Genomic DNA, 15,704 nt, shown 5'->3' with positions numbered 1-15,704 from the left:
GAGTAATATATTAAAAGAGGCCAGATAGTTAACATTTGCAAGGGAGGAGGCGTAAACATCCTTGTTAAATGCCCTTCTGTGGTTCTCTATGATAAGATCGTTAGGTCTCCTTGGAGAAAAAATACCGCCATTTACATCAAATGTTAAATAATGATTCTTTTTTTTCTTCTTCTTCTGGTTATTAAGGTGCTCCAACAAGACCCAACGATTTTGTCATAGAGCTGTGCGGAAGACTTAACGGTTTTGTCATAGAGCTGTCCTGTCTGTTTAACTCTTTATTTTATAAAGATCATTGGAAAAAATATATTTTATATATTGTATATACAAATATATTGTATATACAAAAACGGTGCTTGTTGACAAGATTTTACTGTCTTCTTTGTTCTACGGGCATATTTTTTCTTTCTTGTATATATATGTTGACTATTTATTGTTAAACAGCAAAATAAATGTAAAGTAAAAAAAAAAAGCATTTTATGAGAAATTTCACGCCACATTGTATACCTTCGACTAGACATCAAAACTTGGTCCTCTCGTTTCTGAAGCCAGCGCTCCAGCCACTGCGCCACGGCTGATTAAATTCAGCTCTGATTCAAATCAACAAAAATTATATAAAAAATGTAGTTACAAAGTTGATCGAAAACAGTAGGTCAAAAAAAACAGTATGTTGAAAATACAGTAGGTTGAAAATTCAGTAGGTTGAAAATGCAGCTGGCTGAAAAATTATTAGTTTATCTTTTAGTTTTAAGTATGAAAAATCAAAAATCGTAGGTTTAAAATCAAAATTGAAATATTCTATGATTTTAGAAATTTCATAATTAGGTCCAGTTATACGACATCATTTTAAGAACCATGTACGCAAGTAAATTTCAACGAAGCTCCTCAGCTTTTCATGATTTCTTTAAATTAAAACCTAGCTTTAAATGTACTTTAAGCACAAATAACTCTATAATTGAACTTTTATGCAAAGCTTATTGGAGCAATTTAAAATTACATGTCGTGCTCCTGATACTTAGAACTAAATTTTAGCAAAAAAAAGTAATACAGCATGTGTCAAAAATAAAAACTGCTTTCAAAAACTAATTTAAAAAGTTACTTTAGATTGTATAAATCTTATAAAAGATTTATTTCAAACTACATATTTATTATTTAAAACTTTGAGAATATTTTAGTAGGTTGTTTTTTCAAAGTATATTTATTTCTAAAAGTTTGACCTATTGATGTTGCACTATCCATGAATAGTCTGACTATTATTAATAGTCATAAGATTAATTCTTTTTATGACTTTGATCCATGGTTACACGAAGGTTTATTGTTAATTAAAACATATCCAGATTGACAAATGACGTAATAAAAACCATTAACATGTTTGTTAACGTCATAGTCTAAGACATTGAGATTATGCCACGAACAAACAAAGACGTTATTTGTCGATTTATTTGCTGATTTATTTGTTGATGTTAAACGCATCGTTTTTCCTGAAAGCGGTCTGTAAAACGCTTACACGAGCAAAGAACCGTGGTTCCTAATTTTATGTTCTGCTAGACAATATTTCATCTGACTTTTTCTCTCGTGAACTTTGGGAAGTAAGACAAGAAAACTTTGGTTAAAAAGTCATGCAGAAAAACAATTAATAAACATTTATAATAACAGGGGTACTAAACTGCTTTTGTAAAAAGTTAAATGAAAATTTATGAATAAAAAGAAAGTTAATTAATTTCCTACTCAAAAGCATCTCTTTTTTTATTATAACGTAACTGTAAAAATCTAATTTAAAACATTTTAAAATCTTTTTAGAAGGGTAGAAAATAAATAATGAAAACCCCCTAACACTACGCAATTTCCTAAAAGTAAAGCCGCAGAAACAGATTTGTTCCGGTATGAAAATGCATTAGCGTAAAAAACAAAGTTTTCTCGTCTGACTTTCCATGAGGAAAAAAGTCAGATGAAATATCGTCTCGTGTTCTGCGTGAATTAGGCACAAATTATTCGAATAAAATATGTTTTTTTGCGAAAAATTAAACTTTATTAGGAAAAAATTATTTTTTTGACAGTACTAACGTTATTCAAAAATTTATTTTTAATATTTCGTGATCATTTTTTTTCGTGGTCTTTTTCTACCTACCTCTATATAGAACCTTTTTTAGTGTTAAAATTAAAATTTTATCAAAAGGTTTGGTAAGAGATCGTTCATAAAGTACGTACGCTCGGAGGAGAAGAGTGGGTCTGCAGATGGCGTATATGAGAGGGAGGGCAGTGGGTTGATTATATATTATATGAAAAGAGACTCTTTATTTATATTTTAACTCTTTATTTATAAATTTAAAAAGATATATCATAAAATGTTAGATAAAGAACAGCCAAAACACCACTTTCTGTTCCTATAGTGACACTATATATTTCCAATAGTTTTAAACAAAAATTGGACGTTTGATTTTAAGTATTGTATTGCCCCGTATTACTTTACCAACATTAATTGTACCAATGCAATTCCCATACAAATAACTTTGATGCTTTAAAAGGTTTTGTTCTCTTGTATTAAAGACAGAGGCAGCTTTGAGTTTAGAAAAACAAAAATTCACACGACCGCAAATAAAACTTTTATTAATACCTTAAAGAAATAAACTTCAACTTTTAGTTTAAATTAATTCAAAAGATACTATTAACGTATCGAGTAAAAAGAAAAATTAAGAAAAGAAATTGTAAATTATAAAAATAAACATACTTCTTTTTTATCTGCCAACCGATCAGTTTCTCTAAACATATAAACGCATCCGTACTTTGGTTGAGCAAACAGCAAACCTTTTTGCATTAAAAAGTCATCGTAGTAATCAACATTTTTTGCCATATTTATTCTATCAGTTAACACAATATCAATTTTGCTGCAACAAAGTTTTAATAAAAGTTTGTGCGTGATCAACTAATACAGATAAGAAACTCCAATTTCAACTTGTTTAAAACAATAATAGTCTTGAATTTAAGTTTCAGTATAAAAATAAATCACCAGATTAGATGACATCAAACTTGTCTGATTTAAAGCCTTTCTCAAGTAATATAAGGTAAATTTTAAAGATCCAATAATAATTGAATATTTTCAGACATAAGTGGATCTTTGAATATTCAAGATTTTTAGAGACTTATTTAACTTGAGTTGCTAAAATGGATTATGTTTCATATTTTTTGTATAATTTTGTTTTGCAGCTTAATTGTTTTAATATATATATATATATATATATACATATATATATATATATATATATATATATATATATATATATATATATATATATATATATATATATATATATATATATATATATATATATATATATATATATATATATATATATATATATATATATATATATATATATATATATATACTGTATCGGACAAAACGAGTGCAACCAAATAATGCTAATTTAGTTTCTTTATATAAAAGTGCTGCATTTTTTCAATTTAGAGAAATAACTATGTAACTGTTTAAGAGATAAAGTTCTTCAAGTTTTATTCATCACAAAGTTGATTATTTGTACACGAAAATTAATAATTTAATCAAAAGTATTAAAAAAAGTTGATTTCCTTCTGGACAAAACAAGTGCAACTCGACAAAATGTTGACCAAGTTGTATTTCGCTATCAATATTTCGTGGCGAATCCTTTGCTGTCGATCACAGCCTTGCATCTTCAAGGCATAGATTCGATCAGGTGATCAATGAAACTTTGTGGAATTACTGCCCAGGCCTTTTGGATTTGTTCAAACAGTTGATCCTTATTACGAACACCTTCACGATTAATTCTGCGGTTGACGATCTCCCACAGGTTCTCGATAGGGTTAAGATCCGGAGATTGAGGCGGCCAATCCATCACCGATCGGTGGTTGTCTTGAAACCATTGCTTGACTACTTTTGCAGTGTTTCGGATCGTTGTCTTGCTGAAAAACCCATTTTATTGGCATATTCCATTCAGCATGAGGTAACATAACATCTTTCAGGATATTTTTATACATGAAACGGTCCATTATTCCATTGTTTCGATGTATTGGACCTAGACCGTCGGCAGAAAAACACCCCCATACCATTACATTGCCTCCACCATGCTTCACGGTCTTACGGCAGTAACGTAAATCGAGGCGTTTTCCGGCAGGTCGACGTACACGGCAAATGCCATCGCTCCCAATGATGTTGAACTTCGATTCATCACTGAAGAGGACGGTTCGCCATTTCTGCACATTCCAGTCAATATGAGATGTAGCAAACAGGAGCCTTTTCTTCTGGTTTTTTAGTGAAATCAGCGGTTTCTTTGCAGGGCGTCGAGAAAACAATCCGGCTTCAACACCACGTCGTCTGATTGTTCGGTCCGATACAGGCAGCTCTAATTGCTTTTGTATCTCGACTGATGATATCCAGGGATCCTTCTTGACGGACCTGATGAAACACTTGTTGTATTTCACTTCTTGTATTGATGTTTTTCGATAAAACACTTTGATAAAACTCACTTCGATAAACTGTCTTGATAATACTGACTGATTGACTTCCATATACTGACTGAATTACATGTCGATTTACATGTCTCTTATATAGTAAAATGAACCTGTGTGAACCTGTTCTGGAAGATTCTAGATGCTTCTTTTCGATGCTTCTGAAAGCTTCTGGATGCGTCTGGATGCTTCTGAATGTTTCTGTATATTTTCTGGATGCTACTGGATGCTTCCAGATGCTTATTCTGGAAACATCTGGAAGCTTCTGCATACTTCTGGAAACTTCTGGATACTTGCTTTAATTATTAAAAAACTTCCGTGATGTTGACACGGACTAGACTTAGGAAAATGAAACAAACCAAAAGAGTTGCACTTGTTTTGTCCGCTGCAAAATGGCACTTGTCAACGAAATTCTGCCTGTGTGCTGTCACCTGTCAGCTGATTGCTCAAGTCATGGCATGCTATGACTCCAGACTCCTGAACTGTTTGCTGTGGTAGTATAGTTCGTTTCGTTTTTAAGACATGTAAAATTAGGAACACTTTTTTGCATTGTTCGATGTTGGTTGCAAATGTTTTGTCCAATACTGTATATATATATATATATATATATATATATATATATATATATATATATATATATATATATATATATATATATATATATATATATATATATATATATATATATATATATATATATATGTATACATTTTTAATAAATAAAAGTAATTTTTCGTTTTTACCAACTAAAAGTAATATAAATATTTCTTTTCACTTCAAAAACATTAAAAATTTCTTAAATTATCTATTTCACTTCAAAAAAATTTTCTATTTCACTTCAAAAACATTAAAAAAAGTTTTTATAGTTAAAAAAATATTATTTTTTTTAACTAAATAGGCGTTTCTACAAATTTTCCTTTATGAAATGCAACTATACCACTTTATCTAAATTCATACTTTTTAAACCAACTCTTATTTACTCTTACTTATTTACTTATTTGCAAACAGTAGTTTCTCTACTGTTTGCAAATGTTATGAATAAAAATCGGTTCCCCCACATAACCAAATTTGTTTATTTTACACCCGACATTATATCACGCAGGTTGTTACGAAAAGTTTAAATTTTTATTTAACTTTTTAAAAAAGGTGGAGCAATTTTACTTTCAAATGGGTTTTAGAGAGGCAACTTTATAGTTAAATTGCGTGAATCTTAGCTTTTAGCTAAAAATTTTTTAACTTTAATTGAAGGACTTATTGTGAAACAATGACAAGCCACACTTTTTTCAAAAATAAGTTATTATCATTTTTATAATCATAAATAGTATACGCAATTTTTATTTATTTTTTTTGTCCAATAATATCCATTAGTATTTTTATGATATATAAATTTGAGAGAATAATAGGTAAGCACTGATTTTATAGATGTAAATTAAACTTAAAAGTCATTTTTTTCAAATATTTGTTTTTGTAGCTTGTCATTGTTTCACAATAAGTCCTTCAATTGTAAACGTTGTATTTGATCAACAGGAAATTTGGGATTAAATTATCATCGGGTGTCCACTGAAGTTTCAACAAAGTAAAGCGCGGTTCTAGTAACTGCTCTCTTATCCATGTGTTGTTACTGCGCTATCTTTGTTTCATTACTAATATGAAATATTAAAGAAAAAAAAAACGTTATATCAAGAATTACCCTTGCTAAACATAGTCAAGAAACATTCAGCATTATATATGATGATTCCGTTGATGTTAAGATATTAGGTGAATTATTATTAGTATAGATTGATGTTATTATAAATTTGGTTATATCACAAAGAAAGTATATAGTTGACCAAAACAAATGTACTTCTGATTATCCCAAAATATTACATACTTAAAATCTTTAAAAACGTTTTGCAGTTTTAAATCCATTTAGACGTTTCCACGTGGGCACCAATAGGCTGATTTAGAAACTTAGATGCGGGCGTATTATAAAACGCCGTTGTAAACCACGGTCTCGTTGTCTTATTATACTTTTACTCTGATTTTAAAAAGTTTACAAACTGAAACGTAGACTTGAGATTTCGAATATTAAAAAGATTAACTAATCAAATGCTTTTGTCTAAAAAAATGCAACGTTGAATAATAAAAAAAAAAGGAACTCAAATGCTACCATGTTTTTTGTTTTAAATAGTGTTAAACTTTGTTTTTAAATCTCTCTCTCTCTCTCTCTCTCTCTCTCTCTCTACATATATATATATATATATATATATATATATATATATATATATATATATATATATATATATATATAAGTAAAAACACTTATCTAATTTTCTTCTTCAATAAGTATTCTTCAATGGTATAAACTAGCCCTGAAACAAATATGGTGCTTTGTGTATGACTGACTCTATCAAATTTCAAAAAATAAATAAAACTTAATAGAGCATAAACGCATTGCAAGATACGTATATGCTCTATTTAACCTGGAGTTTACTTTGTACTTATAATATTTGGGGTTAACTTCACTTAATTCTTGTATTATAATTTATAGTTAATTGTAATTTAAGAATCTTATTTTTATATTAAATAGCTATCTCATGTTTTATTTATTTTATAATTTATACTTGTGAACTTTTATATCTTAAACTTTTATTTCAAACTTTATTAAGGAAAAAATTGAAAACAATAATAATTTTTCTATTTTTAAAAATTTTTCAATTGTTCATTATTTTAATTCTATTTTATTTTTCTTCCCTATTTCCATATCCAATTCTGCACTTAGTTTTCTTTTAAGTTTCTGTCCCAACTCTACGTTTTGCTCGTCTTCTAGGAATACAACCTTTGATATTTTTGCACGCAAAAACTTTTAATAGTTTGTTTCCTTCGCCCAATATTTTTTCGGCAGAACCTATTTATATTTTTAGCTGTTTTATGGAATGGTCAATATCTTCAAGTTTTAAAATGACCAAGAAGGTCTTCCGCAGTACATCTTCCTACAAACAATGTTCCCAAGTACGATGTTATTATTTGCTGAAAGTGATTAGAATGGTACGTGGCATAAGCGTCATATTGTTTTTTGTCTGTGATGTAGTTGTTTCATCAAATTGAAATGTGAATGGCAAACATTTCAACTCATTCCAATTTATTTTTTTAATATAAGGGGCAATGCGAAACTGAATCATATTTTTAAGTTTATCAGATTTTTGTTGATATGCTTTAGCAATTTCAATTTGAATTAGTCACAAATTTGTACTGTAATCTAGCTGGTTTTTGCATTTTTTTTCCTGTTTCTTTGACTTCAAATGTAGATTAATTTGGGTTACACTAGCTAAAAATGTTTATATCCACAGAACAAAATCTATAGAAGCCATGATTAACAGATTTATCGAAAGCTTTTATCCATGGATAGCTCTTTTCCCACGATAATTGGTATTTAGTCTTTCCCATATGGAAATATTTACTTCAAAAAAATTAATTTTTTTAACTAAAAAATAAAAATTGCACTCCTGGCTGCCTAAAAGGTTCATACTAGTAAAACAGAGTCTAGAAAATCATTGCAAAGTTTAATCATTGCAGATGAAACTTTTATATTGGAAAGAGCTTTCCCATTAGAATTCTGTAAAACTGGTTTCATATGGGGAAGGAGAGGCTCTTTAACTCTGATTTAAAAATCTAAACCACCTAAACTATAAAACTACTTAAACCCTAAAATAAAATTGCAGTATGACGTTAGGATGGTAATCTTTCTAGTTGTCACATAAAACCCCCTGATCAGCAAAACAGGCTAACAGCATATAAAAAAAAAATTGCTCTTCAAAATAATTTAATTTATGAATCCAGTTTATTTTATTTTTAAATGAAGTGAAAACTTCATTTAAAAATAAACTTTCATAATTATTACTATAATTTAACTATTCATGTTTAACATAACAAAATAAATAAAAATTATTCAAAAAATCAATTAATAACATTTATATGGTTTAACATTCTATTTCAAAAAAATAGATGTTACAACTATGTTAAGTAATAACAGATATTATACTTTAAATAAAATTAGTAAATTTTGTTTGAAAAACTTTTAATCTTGATTCCTCCTAAATCCATAAAATATATCATTTTATATATAAACATCGTCAGACTTTTAAAAAAAAGCAGGCTTATGTCTTAAAAACAGGCCAAAATGGAAAAAACAGGCTCTGTAGGAACCCTGAAATTAGATAAGTGTTTTTACTAATTTATTATTGCTCTGTTCTTTAAGAACATTAAGCACTCTATTTGTAGAATACACTAACATTATATATACATACATATATATATACATATATATATATATATATATATATATACATATATATACATATATATATATACACATATATATATACATATATATACACACATATATATATATACATATATATACATATATATATATATATATATATACAAGTTTTGTCGAAGACGCTGCAATGGCCCTTTTAAGGTTGAGAACGCGATCTCAAAAAATCAATGCTGCCAAATGGAACTTTTTCATTTTCAAGTTTGTCAATAACGCATATAAATAAATACAAAGCATATGATTTTTTCAAAATCATATCGTAAATTGTGACAATGAAGTATGAGTTTGCTTTAAAAAAAATAAATAAATAAATATTAGAAACAATTTATTATTAAAAAAATAATAATTTAAAAAAAAACAGAAACTTAATTTACAAGGTTCAAAAAACATTTTGACACAACATTCTTTTACAATAATGATCTTCAAACTTATTTTCATAACTTGTAATTTTACTTTTCACCTTTCTAGAAAATTCGATGTTATATTATTTGAAATAAATAATTGTAAAAAGGCTTTTGATTTGACGAGAATGTCGATAAAAACAATTGAAAAAACAAAATAAAGTTAAAAATAAAAAAAAATTAGGAAAAACAAAAAAGGCAAAAAAACAATAAATAAAATCAACAACAAAAACAACAGAGATTTAAGAAACTGTCCTAAAAATTATTTAGCGTGCATCTGGTTTCTCTCACCATAAACAAGTTTTATTTTACATGTACAGTTTAAGAAATTTAAAATTTACAAAGAAAAATTATTAAAACACAAAAACTATATTTTTTAAATTGGTATAAAATTAAAAAAAAGAAAAAGAAATCAAACTCAAATAATTAAATTTGGTATAATGTTTAAACAGGATACGAAGCAACGATGCCACATAATCCACAAAAAATCATGAAATCTAGAATGGTTTATTGAATAATAACCAAAAAACCATAAAAACGAACCACTAGTTTTTAGGTTTTCAAATTGTCGGGAAAGGTTATTTATTTGCTTCATATTTTTAAACGCCATCACTTTATAACCAATAAAAATGAAGAAACTATTTGATGTAACACTATTCTTCATCAGGTTCTCCTCGGCGTAATTCACTTTGCTCTTCAGTTGGAACTTTATTTTTTCGTTTAAAGAAACCTTTCTAAAATATAAACATAAATAAATAACGCAAATGCAAAAAACGAAATGCAAACGTAAATAAATAACACAAACACAAAAAAATAATTCTTATTTAAAAAGTGAGTTACCTTATACATTACAAAAACGATAAGAGAAATTATTATTATAGCAGCCAGCACACAAAGAAGAATAATCCACCATGCAACCGTGGTTTTTCCGCCACTTTTTGTTAAATAAGGAGAATTTATTATCAAATCAACCTAAAAAAATATTATCTAGTCAAAAATTTTAGAAAATAAAATTTTCGTAATTGAAATTAAATTTTTCTCTTTGACAAAGTTAACTAATGCATTGACATATATTATTATGGTCAACTGTTAGTCAATAACACTACCTACTGCATTCTTAGCATATTTTCTTTCCAACAGTATCACTGTGGTATTTTTTATCAAGAAAACTTATCGATAGCCTAAAAACTGAAAACCGAGAGGGTTGCATACTTTCATGAAATAATATATTAGAAGGTAAAAATCATTAAAATGCCATGAAGAGTGTGAACAGTAAAAATTTGGTTTTTGATACATATGGTGAGAATTGATGAGGATTTGGGTCCGTTATTAATATTTAGGCGTCGTCCATAAATTACGTCACGCTATAAGGAGGAAGGGGGGGGGGGGGAGGATCGGTGGTTTTGTGACGACATACAAAATTTGCAACTTAAGTGTTAATATTTTGTGACGAGGAGGAGAAGGCGGGGAAGGGGTGTTTATTGTCACAGCATTTGCTACCTACAGTTTTTTAATAAATGGCCACAACGTAAGGCAAAAATTTAAGTCTTTGGTCTTGAAAATGTTTGCGTAGGCCTTGGCCTTGAAACTCTTATTTATGGCCTTGACCTTGTCCTTGTAACTTTTGGCATTTGGTCTTGGCCTTGTAACATGTGGTCTAGGCCTTGGCCCTGCTACATTTGGCCTTGTTAACAACTCTGATAAAAACGCACCATTGAATTAGGAAATCTATTGTTTACTTAATAACATGAGCCAAAAAATCTAAATTTATATAGCTTTATTGATAGATCGTAAAAAACTTCAAAGATTGAATTTCTGACTAAAGTTTTGTAGAAAATGAAATAACATAATTAAGTATATAACATCTTGATAACATAATATAGAATCTAACATCTTGACTCTCTGACAATTTAACTGACTTATACTAACTGATTTATACTTGTTAACTAGTGTAACAGAAAGGTTCTATTGTATATTAAAGGTAAGGCCTTTTGTTCTCGACATATCAAAAGCTTCCAATAAAGTCCGGCATGCTGGTCTTCTCCATAAACTTCATATGGTTTATCTAGAAAAAATTTTAAATTTATTAAACTTTTCTCTCTCACCGCAGTATCAAAGTCATTCATTTAGGCTAACGCTGTTCTTCATTATCAGTAACTTCTGGAGTACCTTAAGCTTTTATCATTGATTTTGTTTTGTTTCTTCTCTAAACTAACAATCTTCTTAACAACCTTTCATCTAAAGTGACTCTATCTGCTGATGACTCAACTTTATACTCCTGTCTTGACAAAAAGTCCTAACTTTTCAATCGCTTAGAACAGACAGCCAATTTTGCATCTGATCTCTCTTCTATAACAGTTTGGGGTTTGGAGTGGCTGGTGAATTTCAACTCCAAAAAAACTCGGTTATACACTGCAAACAACTGTCACAATATTGTTGAGACTCCTATATTGGGAAATGGCAACCCTCTTACTGAGTCCTCTATATTATCTCTTCTTGGATTATTATTCACTACTGGCCTCTCGTGGAAAACATATACACAGTCAATTGTAAAGTTAGCATTTGCTATGGTTGCTCCTCTTTATCTTGCTTGGCATTTTCTCACGCCTGATTTCATTCTCTACTTAAATTATTAAAAAAAAAAGTACATCAAATGTTAACAGATCTAAAATCGACAATTACAGAAAGCTAAAATCCACATCTAATGATATTGCATTATACTGGTAAGAACAAAACATCAGAACCTGAAGACCTAAAAAATGATCTAGTTATTTCAGAAATCGATCCTTATTAACACCAAAACGCCTGTCACAAGGAAATCCAGCAAAAAGACAACACTGCAAGATTTTGTCAGAATTAGATAATGAGTCATTAATGTAGAGCTTAATAGTTTGGCAATTCTTAAATATTGTTAAGTAAAAAATTTTTTAGTCATAAATTAACAAAATATACTAATGTTACTTGTTGTGAAACTTTAATGTGTCTCTAACCTCTGATATCTCTTTTCATTCTGATGTACTTTTCATTTAAATTTATCCAAAGCTAATGCTACAATTTATTTTCATACCAGTTCAATGTCGTTCTTTAGCATGTTTTTTGTATAGTATTTTAGAAGAAATGTGCAATTACGAATTCATTTTTGATGTTCAAATAATCCTACTTTACCTGTTTTCAAACAGAGAATTAGATTGACAGACTAGCAACAAAATCAATTTTCTATAAAAACTTTACATAACTAATTAAATTTCTTATCAGTTTATGGCATCAAAATCATTGGTAAACAGTTAAAAATATTTTATATCAAAATTATTTTGTCACACCAGAGGGAAAAAAAAAAAAAAAAATATATATATATATATATATTAGGGCCCTGTGAATCAATTCGATTCATTGATTCTGATGAAAAATGATTTGAATCATTACTTATTTTGTGAGGGTTGTTTTTCAGATATCCAACGAAAAGAAATGTTTTTATTTATCTCAGAGTAAAGTAACTGTAATAAAAAATAATTGTAATAATGCTTTCAAACAACCGCTAAATAATTATTCCAGGAAAAAAATTATTAAGTAAATTTTTTTAAAAAAAAGATGCTTAAATTTGGATTTCCTCATATATATATATATACATACATACATATATATATATATATATATATATATTATATATATATATATATATATATATATATATATATATATATATATATATATATATATATACATATATATACATACATATATATATATATATATATATATATATATATATATATATATATATATATATATATATATATATATATAAATATATATATATATATATATACATATATATATATATAAATATATATATATATATACATATATATATATATATATATATATATATATATATATATATATATATATATATATATGTTACAGGTAAAATAGGATTATTTGAACATCAAAAATGAATTCGTAATTGCACATTTCTTCTAAAATACTATGCAAAAAACATGCTAAAGAACGACATTGAACTGGTATGAAAATAAATTGTAGCATTAGCTTTGGATAAATTTAAATGAAAAGTACATCAGAATGAAAAGAGATATCAGAGGTTAGAGACACATTAAAGTTTCACAACAAGTCCTTGCAACACATAAAGTATAAAATACTTAACACAGCTATTACAACAATATGATAATTTACAACAAGTTTTGTAAATTATCATATTGTTGTGTTTTTTAACAGAAAGTAACAGATGAATAAGGTAATTGTAAATATTTTCTGATTAAGAAATAGTCTTCACAAGTAGACTAATCAGGAAGCAAGATTTTGTATCTAGGAAAATACCGTGAGAATAATACAAGGCTTTTATTACACATCAAAAAGCAGTTATTTATATTTAAAATGGGGGAAAATCTGAAGAAAGGAAAATAGATCTTTGTGAAAACAAATGCTTAACATTAACACTATCATGATGATTGGAATGAAAAACCAATTAAAGAAAAGAAGTAAACTTTATAAAAAGCAGAAAATATCTAAGAATAGTTCAGGAACTTGTATTACCTTGGTTAAGCGTAAATTATAAAGCAGAATTTTTTTTTGATTTTAGCTCCGAGAAATCCTTACAATCTTATAACAGAGCACCGCGGAAGAGCATTTGAAAAGAAGTTCACGTCTCCTTCCTTACCAATGTTATAAAACTTGCCTTGAGATGGTGTTGAACCATGGATCTCTAGCTTCTGAAGCAAGCGTGCTAACACTATTCTATGGTTGCTCATCAAAAATATTTGGTGAGATCCTAGATTTAAAGGACAAAAGAATTGCATATATAAATGAACTTTTTACTTAAACAGTTTTTCATCAAGTGGGCATAAATGAATCTGTTTGCAATTACACAATAAAGGATTAAGCTTAGAAGTAATTGATAAAATTTTATTGTTGGGGAATAATACTGGGGAGACTATAGCTATAGCTAACATTTAGGTTATTTCAACAGCTTATGGAGTTTATGATTATTTGACAAACTTTTATTGATTAAATTAAAGAAAATTTGTCTTTATTTAATTTGAAAAAGGAGGGTTAAACCAAATGTTTTGTGATTTTGTAATTTTTATAGAGTTTTTGGGAATGGCAGTTTTTTTAAATCCACTAGACTTAAAGGCACTATTATAAAAAGGAACAGCTTGATTAAATACTTCTTTATTTGAGAAAATATTTCTTACGTAGTTAAATATCATTGCAGGTATAGATTAAAGAATATTCAGAGGATGATTCGAATTAACATTGACATATAATGGATTGTCACCTGGGTTTCTATATGACTGAAAAGAATTTGAAAAAATTTAGACTGGTTGAGCAAAAACGCCAATGAAGTTAACAGTTCTTATTGCTATATTTAGCTTGAATTTTTCCTTAAAAAGAATGACATTTTTCTTTATTATTTCTGATTGCTGGTTTTCTGTTTCCACAATATCAGTCCACTAATATTGTGGAAATAGCAAACCCATCATCTCTATATAAACTGCTAGTACTTTATCTGTATTTTATGCTAATGGTATATAAAATAAAAAGGATTAATCCACATATTGTTTATTATATATATATATTATATATATATATATATATATATATATATATATATATATATATATATATATATATATATATATATATATATATATATATATAGTGAAAACTAAATAATTATAAATATATATTTCAATTACATAACTAAAAGTTTCACGCAATAGCGATGTAACAACAACAAAAAAATAACGACAAAAATTATATACAAAAAAATGCTATGGAGTGTCTGCCTTGATGACATTAAAGTTCTTTATTTGAAATTTATTTTTATGGCATTTTCACACAAACTTTGTTCGTTTGGTAAGGAAATTGAATAGCCATGTAATAATGTGGTATTTTTCTGTCAAGCATAAATTGGAAAATTTACCACAAGGTTTGAATGGCTCCGCTTGATCGAGAATATTCCATTTTAATATAGGTTTAACAGCTTTATTTTTGCATTCCCACACACATTTTGAAAGTTCAGTGGAGTAGGCCTTATGTGGTATAAACATAAAAACAAAGGAGTTTTTATGTTTATACCACCTGTCTTTGAAGGTTTTCTCAGTCCAATGTAATAATATCCTTCTTCATCTCGGTGAGTTTTTAAATTGCAAATATAAATAAGATTTTTTGCAAGGCATTTTCCAAAGGTGGTTTGTTGTCAATTGCATAATTGATTGGCATTTTCATAAGAATTAAATATCTTTTTATTATGAGAAGTAATAACACTCTTGATGATTGAAAGGCAGCTATAACTAACCTTTAAGTTGTTTCGATTAAAAATTTATGAAATTTGTGGCCTTTCAGGAAACATTTATCAATTGTACTCAAAAGTTTTTTGGCTACATTTGTTCTGACGTTGAGCGAATAAGGTGGGTTAAACCAGATAATATTTCTTTTACAAAGTTTTGTATGATATTTCTGGATATTTGAAATGAAATTGATCTTAT

General features: G+C 27.8%; 2 protein-coding genes across 2 annotated transcripts in view; both read right to left on the bottom strand.

Moving 5' to 3' along the window:
* Positions 1-2,889, bottom strand: part of LOC100198634 (uncharacterized) — a 63,380-nt gene extending 60,491 nt beyond the window's left edge. The window contains exon 1 of the mRNA XM_065809158.1: positions 2,726-2,889. Coding sequence (XP_065665230.1) covers positions 2,726-2,848 — 123 coding nt within the window. The 5' untranslated portion in view covers positions 2,849-2,889. The remainder of the gene's footprint in view (positions 1-2,725) is intronic.
* A 6,220-nt stretch (positions 2,890-9,109) lies between these two features.
* LOC100208443 (integrin alpha pat-2) overlaps positions 9,110-15,704 on the bottom strand; it is an 81,096-nt gene continuing 74,501 nt past the window's right edge. The window contains exons 30-31 of the mRNA XM_065809157.1: positions 10,039-10,170; positions 9,110-9,932 (exon numbers count right to left, since the gene is read on the bottom strand). Coding sequence (XP_065665229.1) covers positions 9,852-9,932; positions 10,039-10,170 — 213 coding nt within the window. The 3' untranslated portion in view covers positions 9,110-9,851. The remainder of the gene's footprint in view (positions 9,933-10,038; positions 10,171-15,704) is intronic.

Source organism: Hydra vulgaris, chromosome 11, assembly GCF_038396675.1.
Source record: "Hydra vulgaris chromosome 11, alternate assembly HydraT2T_AEP".
Lineage (NCBI taxonomy): Eukaryota > Metazoa > Cnidaria > Hydrozoa > Anthoathecata > Hydridae > Hydra > Hydra vulgaris.
This window is presented reverse-complemented; position numbering and strand designations above follow the sequence as displayed.